This window comes from Anastrepha obliqua, chromosome 1, assembly GCF_027943255.1.
Source record: "Anastrepha obliqua isolate idAnaObli1 chromosome 1, idAnaObli1_1.0, whole genome shotgun sequence".
Classification (NCBI taxonomy): domain Eukaryota; kingdom Metazoa; phylum Arthropoda; class Insecta; order Diptera; family Tephritidae; genus Anastrepha; species Anastrepha obliqua.
Genome location: NC_072892.1, coordinates 93,196,430 through 93,215,555, shown reverse-complemented (window position 1 = coordinate 93,215,555; position 19,126 = coordinate 93,196,430). Strand labels below are relative to the sequence as shown.

The 19,126-nt window shown below is 37.1% G+C and overlaps 1 protein-coding gene across 1 annotated transcript; it reads left to right on the top strand.

Annotated features, from left to right (window-relative positions):
* Window positions 1–14,491: 14,491 nt before the first annotated feature.
* LOC129252944 (BTB/POZ domain-containing protein KCTD12) lies at window positions 14,492–17,222 on the top strand. Its single transcript, XM_054891137.1, has one exon. The coding sequence runs from the start codon at window positions 15,098–15,100 to the stop codon at window positions 15,779–15,781; it is 684 nt and encodes a 227-aa protein (XP_054747112.1). The 5' UTR covers window positions 14,492–15,097; the 3' UTR covers window positions 15,782–17,222.
* The last annotated feature ends 1,904 nt before the right edge of the window (window positions 17,223–19,126 follow it).

Here is a 19,126-nt window from a genome sequence, read left to right as displayed (position 1 = left end):
GGCCGGCAGAGCCACATGAGGATTTCTCCCGCATGAGCTCTGCCCGCCGCTTTCTTCTCTTCCTCCTTGCCGCGCTCTTCGATTTCCCTGCTTCTTTGGGAGGTCGTGCAGCCACCGAAGAGACCTCACAACTCAGGCCCTCAGAAGCAGGGAAACGTTTTTCAGACTCTGAAGGAGAGGAGATTGCGATAGCAACCCCCGTCTCCTCCAGGATGCGCTCTCGCTCGTAGAGCTGAGAGACTTGGGTAATGGTTGGGGCCTCCAGAATCCATGCCCCTGCCGCCGAAGCGGGTGGATTGCCACTTGTGTGGATTCCACCTGGAGTAATAAATCCTTCGTTTTCCATTACCTTTTTTTTTTGGTTTTTTTCGGGACTCCTCCCTAGCCAGTTTGGTTCGCGGATGGCACCCTGATTCTATGCCAACTTTGAGTCATCACACGAGTGTTGAACCCACCCCAACAGGGAAGGCCACTCTTGTGATGCCAGGGCTCCCTATCCACCACCTGGGACGCGCCCGATGGGAGATCAGGCAACTCCACACGGGAATGGGGGTTATGGTAACCCTAGTTTTTCCGCGTGTGTGCCGATCGTCCAGTGACCTTTTTAAACTAAAACTAATCTAAACTTTTTAAAGGGACTACATACGGCATAAGGCTAGCTTATTTTAAAAATAATAAGTCCAGCGATTCCCTTCTTTCGCTCAACCAAAACAAGGGGTGCGGTGCACATAAGCTAGGAATCATATATGCTTTGGAGGCACGCCAAGAAAGACAAGAGTTTATTAAACGTCGAAATCTATAACTGTTCAATAGAAATTTTAAAGTTGTTATTGTTGTAGCAGTTCATCAAGTCCTGCCAGTATAGCGCAGTCACTGATCGTCATCGTCTATCTCAACTAACACGAGGGCCAGAAATATTCTGTTTGGGTTCGATTCGATTGGTTCCAAAGAGGGAGGGGTCTTAGGTGAGTGGATTTAAGTATAGACTTAGAGAATAACAGCCGCCTTAGTCGAATGGGTTGGTGCGTGACTACCATTCGGGATTCAGAGAGAACGTAGGTTCGAATCTCGGTGAAAGACCAACACAGAAGAAACATTTTTTTCTCATAGCGGTCCCCCTAAGCAGGCAATAGCACCTCTGAGTGTATTTCTGCCATGAAAAAGCTGCCCATTAAAAAAAAAATATCTGCCGTTCGGAGTCGGCTTGAAACTGTAGGTGCGTCCATTTGTGGAATAACATCAAGGCGCACGCCACAGTAATAACTTTGTCAAAACGCATAATACTGTTGTCTACGGAATCCTACACTCCATTCTTGTGAGCCCCGTTCTGTAGATGTATTGTAAAGGCTAAAAGTCTAAGTCATTTCTTATATAAGTAAATAAATAAATAAATATGTATATACTCGTATGTATTCTTATTTTATAAGAATATGCACGCTACACCTCAGTGAAAAAAAATGTCAAAAACCAACGAATATTTTGAACGACTTGAAACTTACAATTTGTTATACTAATATGGAATGGGTTGCATACCCAGAACTTTTCTAAAAATTCTGCAAAAAATTGCGGATTTTGATAATTTTTTTAAGGGGTTTCATACCAGAATTCTCAAAAAATCGATGTTTTTACAAATTATTATTCTTCATAGTTTTAGGTGTATTTATGTGGAAGTCGATTTTAAAAAGTTTATATAGAAAATGTAATTGCCCGCCGAGAGTTTGATGCGCACAATTAGCTGTCCTTCATCTGAGGTTTAAAGTTTAAACTCATTTTCCTCAAAACTACTTTTTCCGGCATGGTCTGCATGATAGCTCACACAGTTTTTAATATTTTTTGATGCGGTTTTTTTTTTAATATTCGAAAGCGTTTTCCATATAGTATGTCGAGCTGGATTTTTTGATATTTTTATTAAACAATTTATAAATATAATTAAAGAGTGACATTTATGACGCACAATGCATACTTTTTCTTAAATGCCGTAAATTGCAAAATTTTTCGAAATTCAAAAATCTGGCTCAACAGACTATAACTACAACTTTATTTTATAAGAATTTTTTTACTTTTTACAGATCGATCTCCATTTCAAGAAGAAATGATGCAGACCGTGGAGCAGTTTTTTTTTTATTGTACTTTGGGTTACGTGATTTTTCATATCCCAATTTTTGTAAAGAAAAATTAAAATAAATTTTTTTATAAAGTTTAAGTACTACTCGTAGTAAACAGTGTATAAACAGTTTTTCTTTTAGCACATTTTTGGCGCTATTTTACGTATGTAACCCCTTAATTTGTTAAAATTGTGTGTTTGAATTATATGGTTTTTGTTGTAGAAGAATATTATCTAATTTATCAACTGGTTGCGCTGGTTGGTTTTAACGAAGGCTTCAAACTGACACTAAGGTGCAATTTGAGCGTTGAATCTACTTGCCGTCATCTTAGCCAAACCACAAACCTGTAAACAAGGAAAAACTAGATTATTATTTAAAAAATTAGCTAATGTTGTCTCCCCATTCAAAGTTAAAAGTAAATTACTTAAGATAATTAAAAAACTTATTGAGCAAACAAAGTTTCCCGCAAATAATGAGTTCGCGAGCTCAAGGACAATTGCGGGTTTTATTTTCAACAACACTGCCATTTTTATGCCAACCTCTGAACTCTGACATTCTGGCGATAGACGCCACACCAATACAAAAATAAAAAAGGAAATGTTTATAAATTATAATTATTTTAATTTGGTAATACGCATAATGAAAAGTTAATTTTGAAAAATTTCCTTTGTTGATGCTCTTCTGGCGATAGTGATGTTGTTGTTGTTTGGACACATAATACATAAATGTGTGCATAGATTGAACCCGACATGTAGTGCGCTTGGCAGCCAATCAACTTCTGCCCGCGGTCACAACACACGAACCATACACAAGGCTGTGAACGTCTCGAAAATATATTTATTTATTCGTGCAGATGTTTGCGTATGCTTAAATACATATACATACACTTATTGGTATAACATATAAATAGGTGTTGGCCAAAATAACCGCTTCATATGCCGGCAGTTGGGTAGTTAATTTTCATATTTACTACCAGACTGAGGTGAAGCTGTGATGTTGCTTATGTACTTTGTGTGGATGACAGCAAGCTTTGCTTTTTTCCGTCTTTTTATATTTTTTTTATAAAGTGAACTGAAACCATTCATTCATAAACAGGGTACAGCAAGCGGATATGTTTGAGTAACTTCTTTATTAAACACACTTAATTTATTTATTAGTATTTAAAATGCATTGATAAACTAAAGGATAAGAAGATGCTAGAGCGATTAAGAGATTGCATGGATGTCAAAGGTTGGATTTCGAAGGCTTCTTTATTTTTTTTTTTTTTTGTGTTTGTTATATACTGCGTTTCAGAACTATGCCATAGGCAGTTATTAGTTATTGACACGTTTCAACACTGAATTTAATTTTTATTTTCTTTTCCTACATTTTTTATGAACATTTTGTTTAATCTATAACTAAAGCTATATAAATCCAATTCTCAAATTTTGTGCAAATTAAAAAATATTAACAAAATTTCATCCAGATTGATCAGATTTTACCAAACAATTTTTTATATGCCATTTTATAGCCCATTGAGTTTTAGTCCAAGAAAACACAAGTTTGAACCGGGCTTAGAAATCGCGTTGATTTTTAACATTTTGTTTTTGTTTTGCTGACGGTCTCATGCACTTTCATCATATATTTGTAACGAATGCAACACATTTCTTTGTATATAGATAAAAACACCTACAAATTTGGGTCCTCATTCCATATGACCACTGGGTCCACATTCCATATGATCACTCAGGATAAATTTTTTTGGGTGTTGTCAGAATACCTGCGAAAGATAAGTCTAAAAACAAAAAAAAAAGTATTTTTGTAAGCAGACATGTATAGATCGTACTTGAACGATGGTAAAAACCAAAATTTAAATTTGAATTTCTTTGTACAGTTGTGTGCAAAATAGTTGCATCTTCTGTGTAATTTGCACCACGGATTGCTGTGTAAAACTGGCTGTGACGAAACAAATATCTATGACTAAGCATTAGTCTTTCTTGCCTTCAAGAAGAGTGGAAATTTTGAAAAAAAAAAATCGATTCATTATTTTAAAAAATCATGTCAACTAATTTCAAAAGTATAGATTTGCTTAAAAATATTTAGTTGTGACGCACCAGTCATACCTTAGCTACGAAGTGGAATTTCCTAAAATTATATTCTAATTTACTTAAAACTGTCTGAGTTTAATTTAAATATATTGTACTGTTTAAATACATTTTTTTTTTTAATATTTAAACCTGTGTTAAGCTTTAAGGTTTGTTAGTATCAACAAACTCAAGACAGAATTACATGTATTCTTAATTGGTTGGACGAGTGTTGCTGCTTATATATCTGGCATCGAACATCTGACATTTCCATCGGAAAGTTTTCCCTATTTTATCTTAAACGCACTCAGAATGTTTTGTTAGTATTATTTATTGTGTTTTAAAGAACTAATAATGTAGACAAAATAAAATAAAATAAGGCTTAACATTTTCGTACGATTATTTTTCACAATTTTCGATGCGAATGAACAAGACTAGAATACATCGATGAACTAAAATCATTATACGGATGGTAAACAACATATTTTAGCACCTTAAAAAGCTGGGGCTATGCATCTTCCCACTATCCCTGTTCGCTCAAATACAGCCAAGGTAGTGCAAAATCAATTGTTGTGCCAAAAAGTATCGCGAAATCATTTAAGAAATTATTCATGTCACGTACCATGAGAATAGGGCATTATTGTAAAGAGGATCAATAAGATTTTGCATGATCGTCTTGTGTTACAAATTATGTATTCGCATTGGAAAGTGCGAAAGTTACCGCTTGAAAGTTATGGTCGGCTTACCCACCTTCTTCATATACTTAAGCTTCTAACAAACTTGGTTTGAATAACATAAAAATTTTGAATTGCAAAAATTGTTAATTTTTCTTTCAAATTCTTGACAACTTCTCAAATAAGAGAATTGCACAACTTAATTCTCAGAAAAGCGCAGAAAACTTGGAGCTCCATTTCTTCATGTGGTATTTCGAAAATCCTTTGGCCCTAGTACAATAGACGGACAACTCAGAAAGTCTGGGGACTCTACGCCATTCAATTACCAAGCTCGTAGCGGGTCCGGGTTTGGCAGCTAGACGATCTCAGTTACTGGGTGCTCCTTTATTCGACAACCTGGGGCAGTGCACTAACCTAAATACATTCAATCTTTTCCATAATATCAACAGCTTTGGCTGGTTGTAGATATCTGCCTGTTGCAGGTCTTATAATGGTAACAAAATGGCGCTCTAGCGCTACTTAGGGAGTATCAGAGTGGTACTTTAACCATTCCCCTAACTACTCTAATATTTGGCATAACTTGTATTTTTAATTATTTACTGGAGCGTTTAGTTCTTCTTCTTCTTAATTGGCGCGATAACCGCTTACGCGATTTTGGCCGAGATTAACAAAGCGCGCCAGTCGTTTCTTTCTCGTGCTAACCGGCGCCAATTGGACACACCAAGTGAAGCCAAGTCCTTCTCCACCTGATCTTTCCAACGCAGAGGAGGCCTTCCTCTTCCTCTGCTACCACCAGCTGGTACCGCATCGAATACTTTCAAAGCCGGAGCGTTTGTATCCATTCGGACGACATGACCCAGCCAACGAAGCCGCTGGATCTTTATTCGCTGCGCTATGTCTATGTCGTCGTGAAGCTCATACAGCTCATCGTTCCATCGTCTACGATATTCGCCGTTGCCAACGTGCAAAGGTCCAAAAATCTTACGCAGAATCTTTCTCTCGAACACTCCAAGCGTCGCTTCATCGGATGTTGTCATCGTCCAAGCTTCTGCGCCATACGTTAGGACGGGCATGGTGAGAGTCTTGTAGAGTGTTAGTTTTGTTCGACGAGAGAGGACTTTACTGCTCAATTGCCTACTTAGTCCAAAGTAGCACTTGTTGGCAAGAGAGATTCTACGTTGGATTTCAAGGCTGACATTGTTATCGGTGTTAATACTGGTTCCTAAATAAACGAAGTCTTTTACAACCTCAAAATTATAACTGTCAACAGTGACGTGGGTGCCGATACGCGAGTGCGCCGACTGTTTGTTTGAAGACAGGAGGTACTTCGTTTTGTCCTCGTTCACCACCAAACTCATTCGCTTTGCCTCTTTATCCAGTTTGGAGAAGGCAGAACTAACAGCGCGGTTGTTAAATTGTGCCTTATAAAAAATTGTGCCTGAGCGATTAAGTTCTTACCAGCTCCTCGCCGCCATGTTTGAATAGCTCAGCCGGCAGTCCGTCGGCGCCCGCGGGTTTGTTGTTCTTTAGCTGTGATATTGCTATTCTCACCTCGTCATGGTCGGGTAACGGAACGACAATTCCGTCGTCGACGATTGAGGTATCGGTATCTTCACATTCTCTATGACATGCGCAGCTGTCACCGTTTAACAGGTTCGAGAAGTGTTCCCTCTATAATTTAAGATTGCTCTGTACGTCAGTCACCAGATCGCCGTCTTTGTTCTTACAGGACAACGCCCCGGTCTTAAAACCTTCTGTAAGCCGCCGAACTTTCTGGTAAAATTTTCGGGCGTTGTTCCTATTGGCCAGCACCTCTAGCTCCTCGCACTCACGTATTTCGTCCTCTCGTTTCTTCTGTCGGATAATACGTCTCTCTTCCTTTTTCAGCTCTCTGTAACGATCCCACATGGCTCGCGTTTAGTTACCTTCTTTAATATGTGGCTGCCGTAGTCGAATGGGCTGGTGCGTGATTACCATTCGGAATCAAGAGTTCTCTCTTTGGTTCAAATCTCGGTGAAATACCAAAATGAAGAAAAACATTTTTCTAATAGCGGTCGCCCCTCGGCAGGCAATGACAAACCTCCGAGTGTATTTCTGCCATGAAGCTCGTCATAAAAAAAATATCTGCTCTGCACAGTTATAGTCTGCTCACTCTACCTAACACACCACATCCATTTCTGAGACTTCCTTCCGTAACAGAAAATAATTTTCTGAACAAACGTTGTTAGAGAATAAATATTCTGCCGCAATCTGCAATAAAATCTACCTTTTGTTAACTTTAGCTCTAAAATTGTCTCGCCTATGTGAAGAATGTTTTTCGATTTCTGAAAACTGCAACTATACTCGTTTGTTTTTTAAAGAAGGGATATTCCGATGAACGCGATAATACAAATTTATTTTTATTAACCATAGTTTTAAAACTCACCTATTTCTATCGCCTTATCGCTTTAAGCGAATTCTTGAAAAACAAACATTTTTACTAGAAGGTTATTCGACTGCAATGCGATGTAAAATTGAAACTTTTGCAAAAATACGTTTTTTACACTAAATACCCTTGAAACTTTTGATGGTAATCAAAATCAAACAAATTTATAACCATTTCTTCTTAATCAAAATCTATAAAGAAATTTATAACCATTTCTTCAAGGATATGGGAGACTTAGGCACAACTTTCTTTTGAGTGGCTGATTGACTTCTCCACAAGTTCGAGAGGGTTTAAAGATATGCAGAAATATGTCTGGCTGAATTTGATACTGGGCAAAACTGTTGACTTCTACCAAGTGAACTCTTGATAAAAGACAAGCCTAACCTAACCTGCATATACGGTACTTGTGTATGACTTTAAGTCCGACCGACTAATATTAGCAGTTTCGACTACCCATTTTCTTAATCAGGTTATTTTCAATGAAATTAAAATTAATTTCCGGTTATTCAAAATAAAAAAAATAAATTTTATAAAATTTAAGTAAGTAGTAAAACGTAAGTATATTATCAAGACGAAAATACTACCACTTAACTACTGAAAGTAGGTAAGTAGGTAGGTATAAGTGGCAGTCGGTCTCTAGACCAACTCACTTAGCTCTTTGCCCATCCATTGTAATGCCACAGTAGAAGTTTATTTGCCACTCCTCACTGAACCATTTTGTTTTAAGTGCAAACCCATTGATCTGGCTGACACTTAAATCACTAATGTCATCAATATTATTTAAAAACGATGAGCTAAAGTATCAAAACATAGTGGCATGCCACGCCGAATATTAACAGAGAAGGTGTCTAACGGACTCTAATCTGTGTAAATATAGATTTCTCTGAAGGTACTCACATTTGTGCTTAACTAGACAGCTACCTCAAACAGTGATTAGGAAAACGAGCCGAAACGCTTATTTTTGGTTTCTTATAATAGACATAAGAACCATAGGAAGTTTTTCCGACCAGGTATATTGCAAACACACTCACACCTAGCTGGAGTTCTAGTACTATGTAACGTATTAAAGTATGAATCCTTCAAACAATAGTCAACAGGATTTTTTGGGCTCAGGCCGGATAATGTGGCCAAGTGTCCAACACCTAAATAGCGCCATTGATTAGTTGCGGCAAGCCGACCAGCAGTGTTCCTGCATTCAAGTCAAGAGGGGTAAGAAGAAAAGAGTATTGAGAGCATCAAAGAGTGTAGTTGTAAGGGCGCCGCTGATACGTATACGTGCCTTACATTGAGATTTCGGAAGCCTGCTTCCAATCATAGTTTTTCGAGAGCCGTCCCAGACTACAATCCCGTAAAGGCGAATGGGTCTGATAACGGTCATATGCAACCAGTATGTGTTCTTCGGAAAAAGACCCCACCTGCGTTCTATTGTCTTTTCGCATGAGAATATGTAGATATACAAACATTATCTTTCTTTACTCTACCCCCTACATTCATGCTCCAATTTAATAATAATTGTCAAGAATTAGACTTGAATATTTGGCGTTATCTTCTATTTCTAGTCTTACACCATAATATCTTCTGCTCACAAATTCTGGAAGTTCAAAGTTCTTCTAGAGAGCTTATTAAGAGCTGTCTGCATTAGAGCGCTTAGAGTTTAAAGATATGTATTTTCCATAAGTGACAACAACTATGTCTTCTGCATAAGCGACTACTTAACAGCTCTGACTATTAAACATCAAAAGCAAATCGTTGACGGCCGATCAAACGTTACGGAGTTTCTGGAAGGAATGATGGCAAGCTGATTGGCCTAAAGTCCTAAGGAAGGGCATGCGAAATCTTCCCTGTTTTGCGAATTAAAACCGCTTTGGTTTCTTTCCACTTATGGCAACCTTGGCTGCGCGTGAAAGTGTCTTGTAAAAAGATTATATATATATAGAGCGGTTAATTTCACTCTATCACGTACCCATACAGGAAAATAAAGCAAGCAATTGGGTGCTGCGATTGTAAGGCAAGTTCAGATCTAAAAGTTTCTACCGTATGTTTGCTTAGCTGTATGACAACTATCATCGATAACTATGGCTTAAGAGTGGACATTTCTTTTCAGTAATGTTTGTTAAGTCATTACGAATCTCTTAATGACAGACCAATGCTTCCAAATTGTGGAAATTTGCTTTAAAAAATGATTCCGTTCGCGAAGCTCATCGAGTGAAGTTTTGAAAAATGTACTGAAATGTCGATTCTTCAAAGTTCTCAATTTGTGGGCCTTTTTCGTTCGACTGCATAAAAAATTTTATATAAGGATATTGGCTTACGTGCCTATACTACTCTGGGTAAAAGGTAAGGTGAATTTATTTGTCAAACTTCGCGGGATTAAAATTTCGCTCTAGTTATATTTTTCATGAGTTGGCAGTACTGTTGATAACATCTGGGCCAACTTTCATGTGAATGTATTTATCAGTAATATATTTACGCTTGTGTTTACCAAACGACCAAGAGTGCATTTTTCGATTTTTACAATGTCTAATTTGATTGAGCAGAGAGGTGCCATCAAATTTTGTTTGCGGAATGAAATTTCGGCTACGGAAACGTTTAGCATGCAGAAGGCATTTGGTGATTCGACCATGTCGCAGAAAAATGTTTATAAGTGGCACAAAGACTTCAAATAGGGTCGAGAACGTGTTGATGACTTGGAGCGCTCCGCTCCATCAACAGATGACAAACACGTCAATAAAGTGAAGGAGTTAGTGCTCAAAAATCGTCGGTTGACTGTTAAAGACCTTACTGATATGATCGGAATATCAGAAGGATCTGTGAAAACCATTTTGAAAGACCATTTGGGCCTACGAAAAGTCAAATCTCGTTTGCTACCGAAAACTCTCAATTTCTTGGAAAAAAGTCGTCGCGTTGATGTGTGTGAAACAATGCTTTCAGACTATCAGGACAAACTCAAATGCATCATACGGGAGATGAGACTTGGATTTATGCTTACGACCCTGAAACAACCGACCAATCAAGCGAATATCGTGCTAAAGGCGAGGTCAGACCGAAAAGAGCACGTCAAATTCGTTCAAAAATAAATAATAAGGAATATTATTTGAGCGTTATGCGTCGTTTACGTGAAGCAATTCGTCTAAAAAGGCCAGAATTATGGACCAACAACTCTTGGTTTTTGCATCATGATAATGCACCGTCTCACACTGCACTCGTTCTTCGTGACCATTTCGCCAAAAATTCCACGCATATCGTTCCGCAACCACCGTATTCGTCTGATTTGGCTCCGTGTGACTTCTGGCTATTCCCAAAACTCAAGAGCCCACTCCGGAGAACGCGTTTCGAGTCGATTGAGGAGATAAAAGCTGAATCGAAGAAGGTGCTGATGGCTATACCGGAATGGACTATTTGGCATGTTTCGAGGATTGGAAAAATCGTTGGGATAAGTGTATTTCATCGAGAGGGGATTATTTTGAAGGGGATGAAATTGATTTACCTTACTTTTTGCCCACAGTAGTAAAATACAAGAATTCAAGCCACAGGACCATCGTTTACGTCGCATTTTTACTGATTGAGCTCATTTAGATTAACTATTCATTAGTAAAAAATTAGAGTGATCGAATGACCATGGACTCGTAGCTCGTAGCCATGGCGGACATATGCCGGATATCATATCCAAAAAATAAATGTAAAGCAATTATCTACCAGATTATAATAAAAAAAATTATTCCAATAATTTTTCTGTTGTGTATCATATTATCATTTTAAGTTGTCTAGCTCTTAAAAAACATCCGATGGTAAACCCGTTCAATCTTTGATGCAATAAATCGCCAGGTCAGCGAATACCTTTACGAGCCTGAGACATACTTAAGCCTTAAAGCCTCAATAGTACACAACAGCCGATAACGAAAAAAATATACTAAGCGAATAATTTGGTTAGTAAGCTTGTAGATTTTCTCAGCCAGATGCATATTTTTAAGCACAATTAATAACACATAACTCCTATATTCAGAAGAGTTGTGAAATACGTTCCGAATTCCAGCAGGCAGGCGATTCCTAAAAGTTACAACTGATTTATTATTTTTTAAGGCATACGACGTATACTTTACTTCTAAAGATGTATCCTGTCTGTCACACCAGTATTTCTGAATATGAAGTGGAAACTTCAACAAGTGGCTATTCTTTGCCAGCCAGATTGACATGCACGAGTGCAACATAGGCACAATCACCATAACAACGATAATTCAAGAGGGAATCTATCTTGGCAATTTTGTCCACAACAAAAACAAACGAATGAATGCCTACAAAACCTGAAGCTGAAGTGATGGCCTTCATGTCCGAAAATATAAAGGTGGCCAAGAGTATATATGAACGTGTACGACTATATGCATACTTAGAACTGCACACATGCAAACGGTTGCACTGGTGATCAACTTTTGTAGCGGAAAAGCTTAATATCAGCTATAGCAAACCCAATAATGTTTTAGACAAGACGATTTACGCATATGTGTATTTATATGTATGTACTAGTATATTTATGTGCTCATAAAATATGTAAATGTTCGGATATTATGTTGCATTACAACTGCTTACGGTACATTGCATGCGAATTGCAGCGCTCAAGTGTAAGCACTTTTGCACATCTAAATTCATATTTGCATTTGCATTTCCACTCCCATTTGCCCTCGCATTCACGTTTCGTATGCTAAATACCGAAGATTGATTTATGCAGTACTACTTGAGGAAGATTTATGGTGAATTTAATGTAGTAGATAAGTAGATGTCCGCAGCTAGCAAGAGATTGCAATGGATTATTGCAATTGGAAATTGTATATGCAAGTGCAAGTGTTTGTAATATTATTGGTAGGGAATTACATTTATAAATTAAATTTTGCGAAATAATCAGCGGAACGAAAATTAAACTTGATTATCTGATCTGGCAATAAACTAGATTTCTTTGAATTGAAAATGGCTTAGTTTTATACATATACTGTATACGTAAAATAGTATTTTCCAAATAAGCTGAACAAATTTAAAAACCCCATCGGATGGATAGTTTTTCTGAGTGAGTTGTAAAATATTGTTTCCTGAAAAATGCGTTTTAAGTTTCTAAAGGCTTACGTTATTTCGCGTTTTTCGAGCTATGATTGGATCTTTTCCTACAATATCGTTTTCCATAATATTTCCACAAATGTTTCCAATAACAACTTGCACTTTTTAACAAATCGTTTATTTGAAAATTTTCTTTGATACTACTTTCATACCTCCTCTTACGGGGTTAGGGGTAGTCAGAACTTGCAAAAAAATGTATGTTTTTTAAATTTTCTCAAAGTATGATAAATATTGTGTGAAAATCTGAAGTGAATCCGACAAATACTTTTTGAGTTACTCAACAATTAACAAAAGGCGCTCGGGCGCTTCGGAGTGCTCGAAAGCAGATAGCAAAACTTTAAAGTTAACTGTGATAACTGTAACTTAAAAACATTGAAGCTGAGTTGTTTTATTTTGTTTTTCTTATTCCTCATTAGTACTATTTCCTTTGTTTACTAGTAATATACGCTTTGGTGTCAGACTCGACAACGCCTACCCTTCATTGCGCAGGGGTGCCTCAAGAAGGCATCCTAGGTCCACTCCTATACCTTTATATACGCATTTCATGAGCAATACGTTACGTTAACGTTCGTAGATGACATCGCTATATTGGCAGTTTGAGAATCAATCGATGCTAAATCACGAAATTACAATCAGCGGTCAACTCAATTACAACATGGATCAATAAATGGCGTATAAAATTAAACAATTCAACATTTTTTGGAAAAACCTTTGATGCTAAACAATGTTGGAAAACGCATTTCAAGAAAAAGGCTTGAAGAACATACCAACGCTGAAGCATTCGCTTTGTCTCAGTCAAGTACTGATCCCCGGCGGTTCAAACCTAAAACCATTTCAGAGTAGATGGGCATCCAATAGCAGATGGTCCTTTCATTTCGAATGCATAAATAGTGAGCGATTTTAGCCTCCTATTATTTTATTTATTCTATGGAAATTGCTTGTTAGTGTTTTTATATTACACTAGTTGTAATATTAAAACGTTATTTTGATAAAGTAGTTTCATATCATATTAAGTTGATGCACATATACTTATTTCCCTGAGGCATCTATTTGTGCCGTTAAAAGTGATCACGGGTGGAGCAGCTTTGAGTAGCGCTGTTCTAGTGCACACAGATATAAAATAAACCATGGCGAATTTGAAAGAGATCAGACCCTTTCTGCAATCCCTTTAGTTAGAATTTATTAAAATATTTACCTTCAAATTTGTTAAATATTTGCATTCAGCATCAGCATTCAAATATTGATAGAAAATTAAAATTTTTCAAAAATAAGTTATTTCACATTATCATGTAAAGTACATTTTTATATAAATAATTGCCCTCATTACATCACAATGCAATAACACACGATTATCACACGCTAAGTGCAACTACAATACTTGCCAAATTTCATTTTGTCAAAAATAAATCTCTGCCAATGCTTCAGCACAAATGTGACCATGTAATGAGTTTTTTTTTTTTAAATAACACTGAACACATCTGTTTCGAGTGGCTACATAAGAGCACTAAGCGTTCAGTGGCAGATCCAGTCAGCATTGTGCATGTCAGTGCAACGGGAAATCCTTGACTTTGTAAACACTTGACCACTTGTTAACCAGCGGGCGGGAGCTATAGTAACGTAGCAAAAACATAAAGAGATTAAAAACACAGCGCCAGCACGAAGAGCGTATGCTCCCAATTTCGTGAGTACACTTTATGCTGCTACATTGCTTGCTGTAGCTGTGCTCAGCAAAAAAATATATTCAGCGCCGTACTCAAATTCTCCAGTTTCGTGAGCGTAATGAGTGAATGAATTTGTTTTTGGGATGGTGCTTGCTCAGCACAGCCATTACGTATACGCACTGTCTGACACAAAGAGCAGCCACATATATGTGGAAGAAAGCAATATGATTTGTTTGATGTATAAAGATGTGTATGGGCCTGTATGCGTGTGAGTGTTATGCTCATACATATAAGCAGATTTCAATGTATTCAATTACATATCAAAGAACCAGATAGCCAGCAGTTGGTCCAGTTTGCTGCATTTTCGATTCAGTTCAGCACGAGAGTTCGACGTTAGCAGACGTTTTGGTTGGGGAAACTCTGACGATAAATGCTTAAAAAATTGTAGTAGTGAATAAAATAAAAAAGCTAAAGCATATAATTAATAATAAAATTGTGAGAAGCTTTAAAGAAAATGCGGCAACACTAATGGTGAAAAAATAACGTACCTTAAACGGTAGCCTCTTCAAAGACAAATAGTTTTATGTGTTTCGAAAAGCAGTACTAGACAAGTAAGCAAAAGCAAAGTGATAAAAGAGAAATCAGCACATATTTAAGGCGAAAGTGTAGATACACAAGTGAACAGTAAGCACTGAACGGTGAACGGTGACGGTCGCAGGTGTACATGCGGACACTATTTTTCTGATTATATAGATAAAGTCGTGAGGTTACTATGCTATATGCGAACCTTAGCGTCATTGGTCATTGGTAGATGGTAAAAGTGAAATAAAATAAATAAATTAAAACTAATAAAAGTTAGTGCCGTATTCTTCCTCGCAAGTTCAACTAAATCATAGAAGCAAACACACATGTGGTGTACTTTAAAATATATATTATACCGACACATATAAGCAAACACAATACACACAAGTAACAAGTGTATAAAACGTGTTATCCAAAAGCAACAATTTCGTAGTGCTTCCTCATCAAACAATAGCTCTAAGCTAACTGACTCGCTTCACAAAATATGGCTGAAGTCATTGAACTGAATGTTGGTGGCGTACATTACACCACCGTGTTGGACACATTACTTCAGGAGAAGTCCTCACATCTACACGAACTCTTTAGTAATAAAGATGCGCTAGTGGAGGACAAGAAAGGGCGCTATTTTCTCGACCGTGACGGCGTGCTCTTTCGCTATATATTAGACTACTTACGCGACAAGCAGCTAAGCCTGCCTGAGGGCTTCCGCGAGCGACAGCGCCTGCAGCGTGAAGCGGAACACTTCAAATTAACCGGCATGCTGGAGTGCTTGCGTAGCGGCAGCGATATGCGTCCACCTGGTTGCATTACCATCGGTTATCGTGGCAGCTTCCAATTTGGCAAAGATGGTCTGGCCGATGTGAAATTTCGCAAACTATCGCGCATTCTGGTATGCGGGCGTGTTGCATTATGCCGTGAAATCTTCGGCGATACATTAAATGAGTCACGCGATCCCGATCATGGTGGTCCAGATCGTTACACATCAAGATTTTTCTTGAAACACTGTTTTATTGAGCAAGCCTTTGATATGTTGCATGAACGTGGGTTCCGCATGGCAGGCAGTTGTGGTTCGGGCACAGCGGGCTCAGTGGCGGAACCCAAGCCGGGCGTGGATACGGAGGAGAATCGATGGAATCACTATAATGAATTTGTCTTTGTGCGAGAATAAGCGGACGATGGCAGATGGAGACTGGCAGATGGGCAATCAGGCGGATAGGGAATAAGCAACAGTCGTTGTTTCTTTTTTTCTTTTATATTTACCATGCAAGGGCGTGGCATTCTAGGCAACAAGTTAGTACTGGACAACTTGGGCTTACTTGTAATTACTACGCCACACGAGTCCATACCAAATGCTGTGCATAAGAAGTGGAAAATGCAAAATAAGACGGCTGCGAAAAAAAACAAAGGAAAAATTGTAATAAATTAGACGGGCTGCCGACTTTTTTCAACCTAGCAACACTTCTCAAATTCAACACAACTAACTTATAACACATGTAGATTAGCATGTGAGTGCAAGGAATTTTATGCCTAATGAGAAGAGATGCCCGTGAGCCCTTGGCACTAATACGAGTGTAGTTTGCATTTATTTTTATTTTTTATTACCCTCTTTTCTAAACGTGCAAGTGCCGGTGTTAAATATCACTTAGCCTGCGGCAACTTTCTACCACCCTTAAAGGCCTCAGAAGGTCAGAGCATCTATATTGCCACGCAGAAACAAGAAATAAAATGAATGGTCAAGAAGAAACGTATTTCACGAATGCTTAAGTAGCTAGGCATGCATACAACAGTGTTGATTCCATTCCTTTATGTGAAATTTGCCAAATTAAAATATAGAACTGTGTATGTGATGAGTAAAGTTGGATAACACACACACATATATGTGTATATGTGTTCCTCTAAGTACACTTTAATGCATTCATTTTAAGTAGCAAAGTGTTTGTGGCAATTAAAATAAAAAATAAGAGATACGTGTTAGCACAAAAGCAGCATACTTTGGGTATTACATATACATGTACGAGAATCTAGCTGAACGCTCCGTTAGATAATTAACTGGCAGGCTCTATGTAGGTCTAAGTGCGTAATGTGGAAAACTGGCGTCTGAATACCACATTTATATTTATCCGAGGATTCGCTAGTTAAAATTAATTAAAACAAGATTAAGAAGATCTTAAGGTGCATAAGTTTTCCTTTTAGTTATAAAAAATACTACGACTATGGAGTATCGCTTAGGAAAAAGTTCTTTTAACTATTTTAAAATACTCACAATATTCAGGCCCGACCCAATATATCTGCAGCACGCGACAAACGATAGCATACCTACGTTTTGGCCATCTTTGGTTTTTTTTTATTTTTTGTTTGTGAAAGCTCGTTATTTTTGAATAACGTTCAAACCATATAATTCCGATTTTCGTATTTAATATAAAAATCTACAAATTCCGCAAACTTTCCATACCATTTACCCGATTATTAGTTAGCGTTATTAGTTACCGTTTTTGGAATTTTTTGTGGTATGTACTTATAAGCCCATGAAATTTTAGTATAATAAAGTGCAAGTGTGAAATTGCAAAAAAATGTTACTTGCTTTTGTACAATTTTTCTCCTTTTTTAATGTTTTTAGAAAGCTTCATCAAAGTATTTTTGTATATTTATTTATATATACTTATTTATATTATTATGACACGATCAGAAATGTTAGACTGCCTGTTAGACTTTCAATTTTCTAATACAATAATACCAGTTACTCTTTGATTAATATTTTTTGCATCTTGATATTGTTCCACAAATAAAGGGACCTTTAGTTTTAAGCTGACCCCGAAGGGAAAATGATATTTTATGGGGACGTTTTTCATGGCAGAAATACACTTTACAATTGCCTGCCGTGAGGTGACCGCTATTAGAAACTACTTTTTCTACCACTTGGTGTTTCTTGCCCGAGGCTTCGAACCAGTGCACTTCCAAATGGTAAGCACACACCGACCTATTCGGCTATAGCCGAAGCTACACGATTAGAAAAATAAATGTCCGCATTTTTGAGTTACTTTTGGGCTTTTATTCAAAATTTTCGAAAAAGATTCAGAATTCGATAACTTTCTTCAAAAGTTTGCTCCTCGCTTTTTAACCTCGGGGAAAAATAACTGTTAAATTGGGATTACTAAGAGCATACACTGTTCTATTACTGTATTTGTTTTTGCGAGAACATCGTATAAAAGCAAATTTTATACAATCAGTTGAATGCTAAAAAATCTCAAATTGAAAACTACAGGTAGTATATTTTCTTTCCCTAGTACAATGTCTTTTCTGTTCTACCGTAACCGAGTGGGTTTATACCTGTCTGACGAAGAGGTTCGGTTTCGGGGACTATTAAGACATTAAATGTCAAAAAAAATGCATATAGCGGTGGCTCTTCGTCTACAAATTGGATAATCTCAATGCAAATATACGCCTTCATCAAAAAGATCACCTATGCCAGCGTTTGATCCAACTCTCGAAACACTTCTGGAACTATGTTTTCGGTATAGCCATCAGAGCCATCTTCGATTTCTCAATTACTTTTTTCCGACTGCACAGCAAAGTCATTCCACGTAGTGGTTTTTTGACTCGATCAAACAGAACCAACACTGAAAGGAGCACTATCAAACGAAATCGATTGCTGCTGGATGGTATTCTTTTCGTTGCTGGCCAAAAATTCACGTATAATGAAGGCACTGTTCGACGTAAGTTTTTGAGCTCAAGAGTAGTAACGTAGTGGCCAAGTGTCTAAGTACCCACAGGAGTGAGTCAATCAACATATGAAGCATACCAAACTTCAATAGTCTGTATCTTCGATGCTTCAATATGTTAAACAAAGTTTCACTAAATATTTCAAATGAGTATGAAACAAAAAGTTAAGCGTCTTCAACAAAAATCATTTTGGTCCAGCCCATATCCTCATGACAGGGAGCCTATTTAAGCCGGTATTTAACAAAATTATTGGCTAAGAAAAGTTAGGCACTGAAAACACACTGCACCAAAAATAATTTTTGTTTTTGTTTCAGGAGACTTTCAACAGCACTTTAAACTACAGATACTGTATAAACATACTTCTTAGTTCCTTTTGTTTTTTCCAATCAATTAAATTTTACGAAGTTCTTTAAAGTTCTAAAGGGGAAACGGGAAGAGAGATATCAATTGCATGTACTTTACTTCATAGGAAGAAAGTTTAAATATCTTTCCATGTTTTCATAAAACCGCAAAAATAACGAGTTGAACGAACGAAATTGAACGAGTACAATATATACCATAAACATGTATTTTTTCAAAATAATTTACTAGGAAATTTTAAAGATATTTAAGCAAATTTTTCATGTTTTTCTGAGCCAAAAGAAAGTAATTTTTTTTAAACTGGATGTATCCTCTTTAGTTTGATATTCATATGTATATGCACAGCAGTCATGGAGTGAATATAAGCATTTATAATTTTTTTTTTTTGAAAATTTTGTCTTATAAAACCTTAAACCTAAAAACCTTTTTAAAA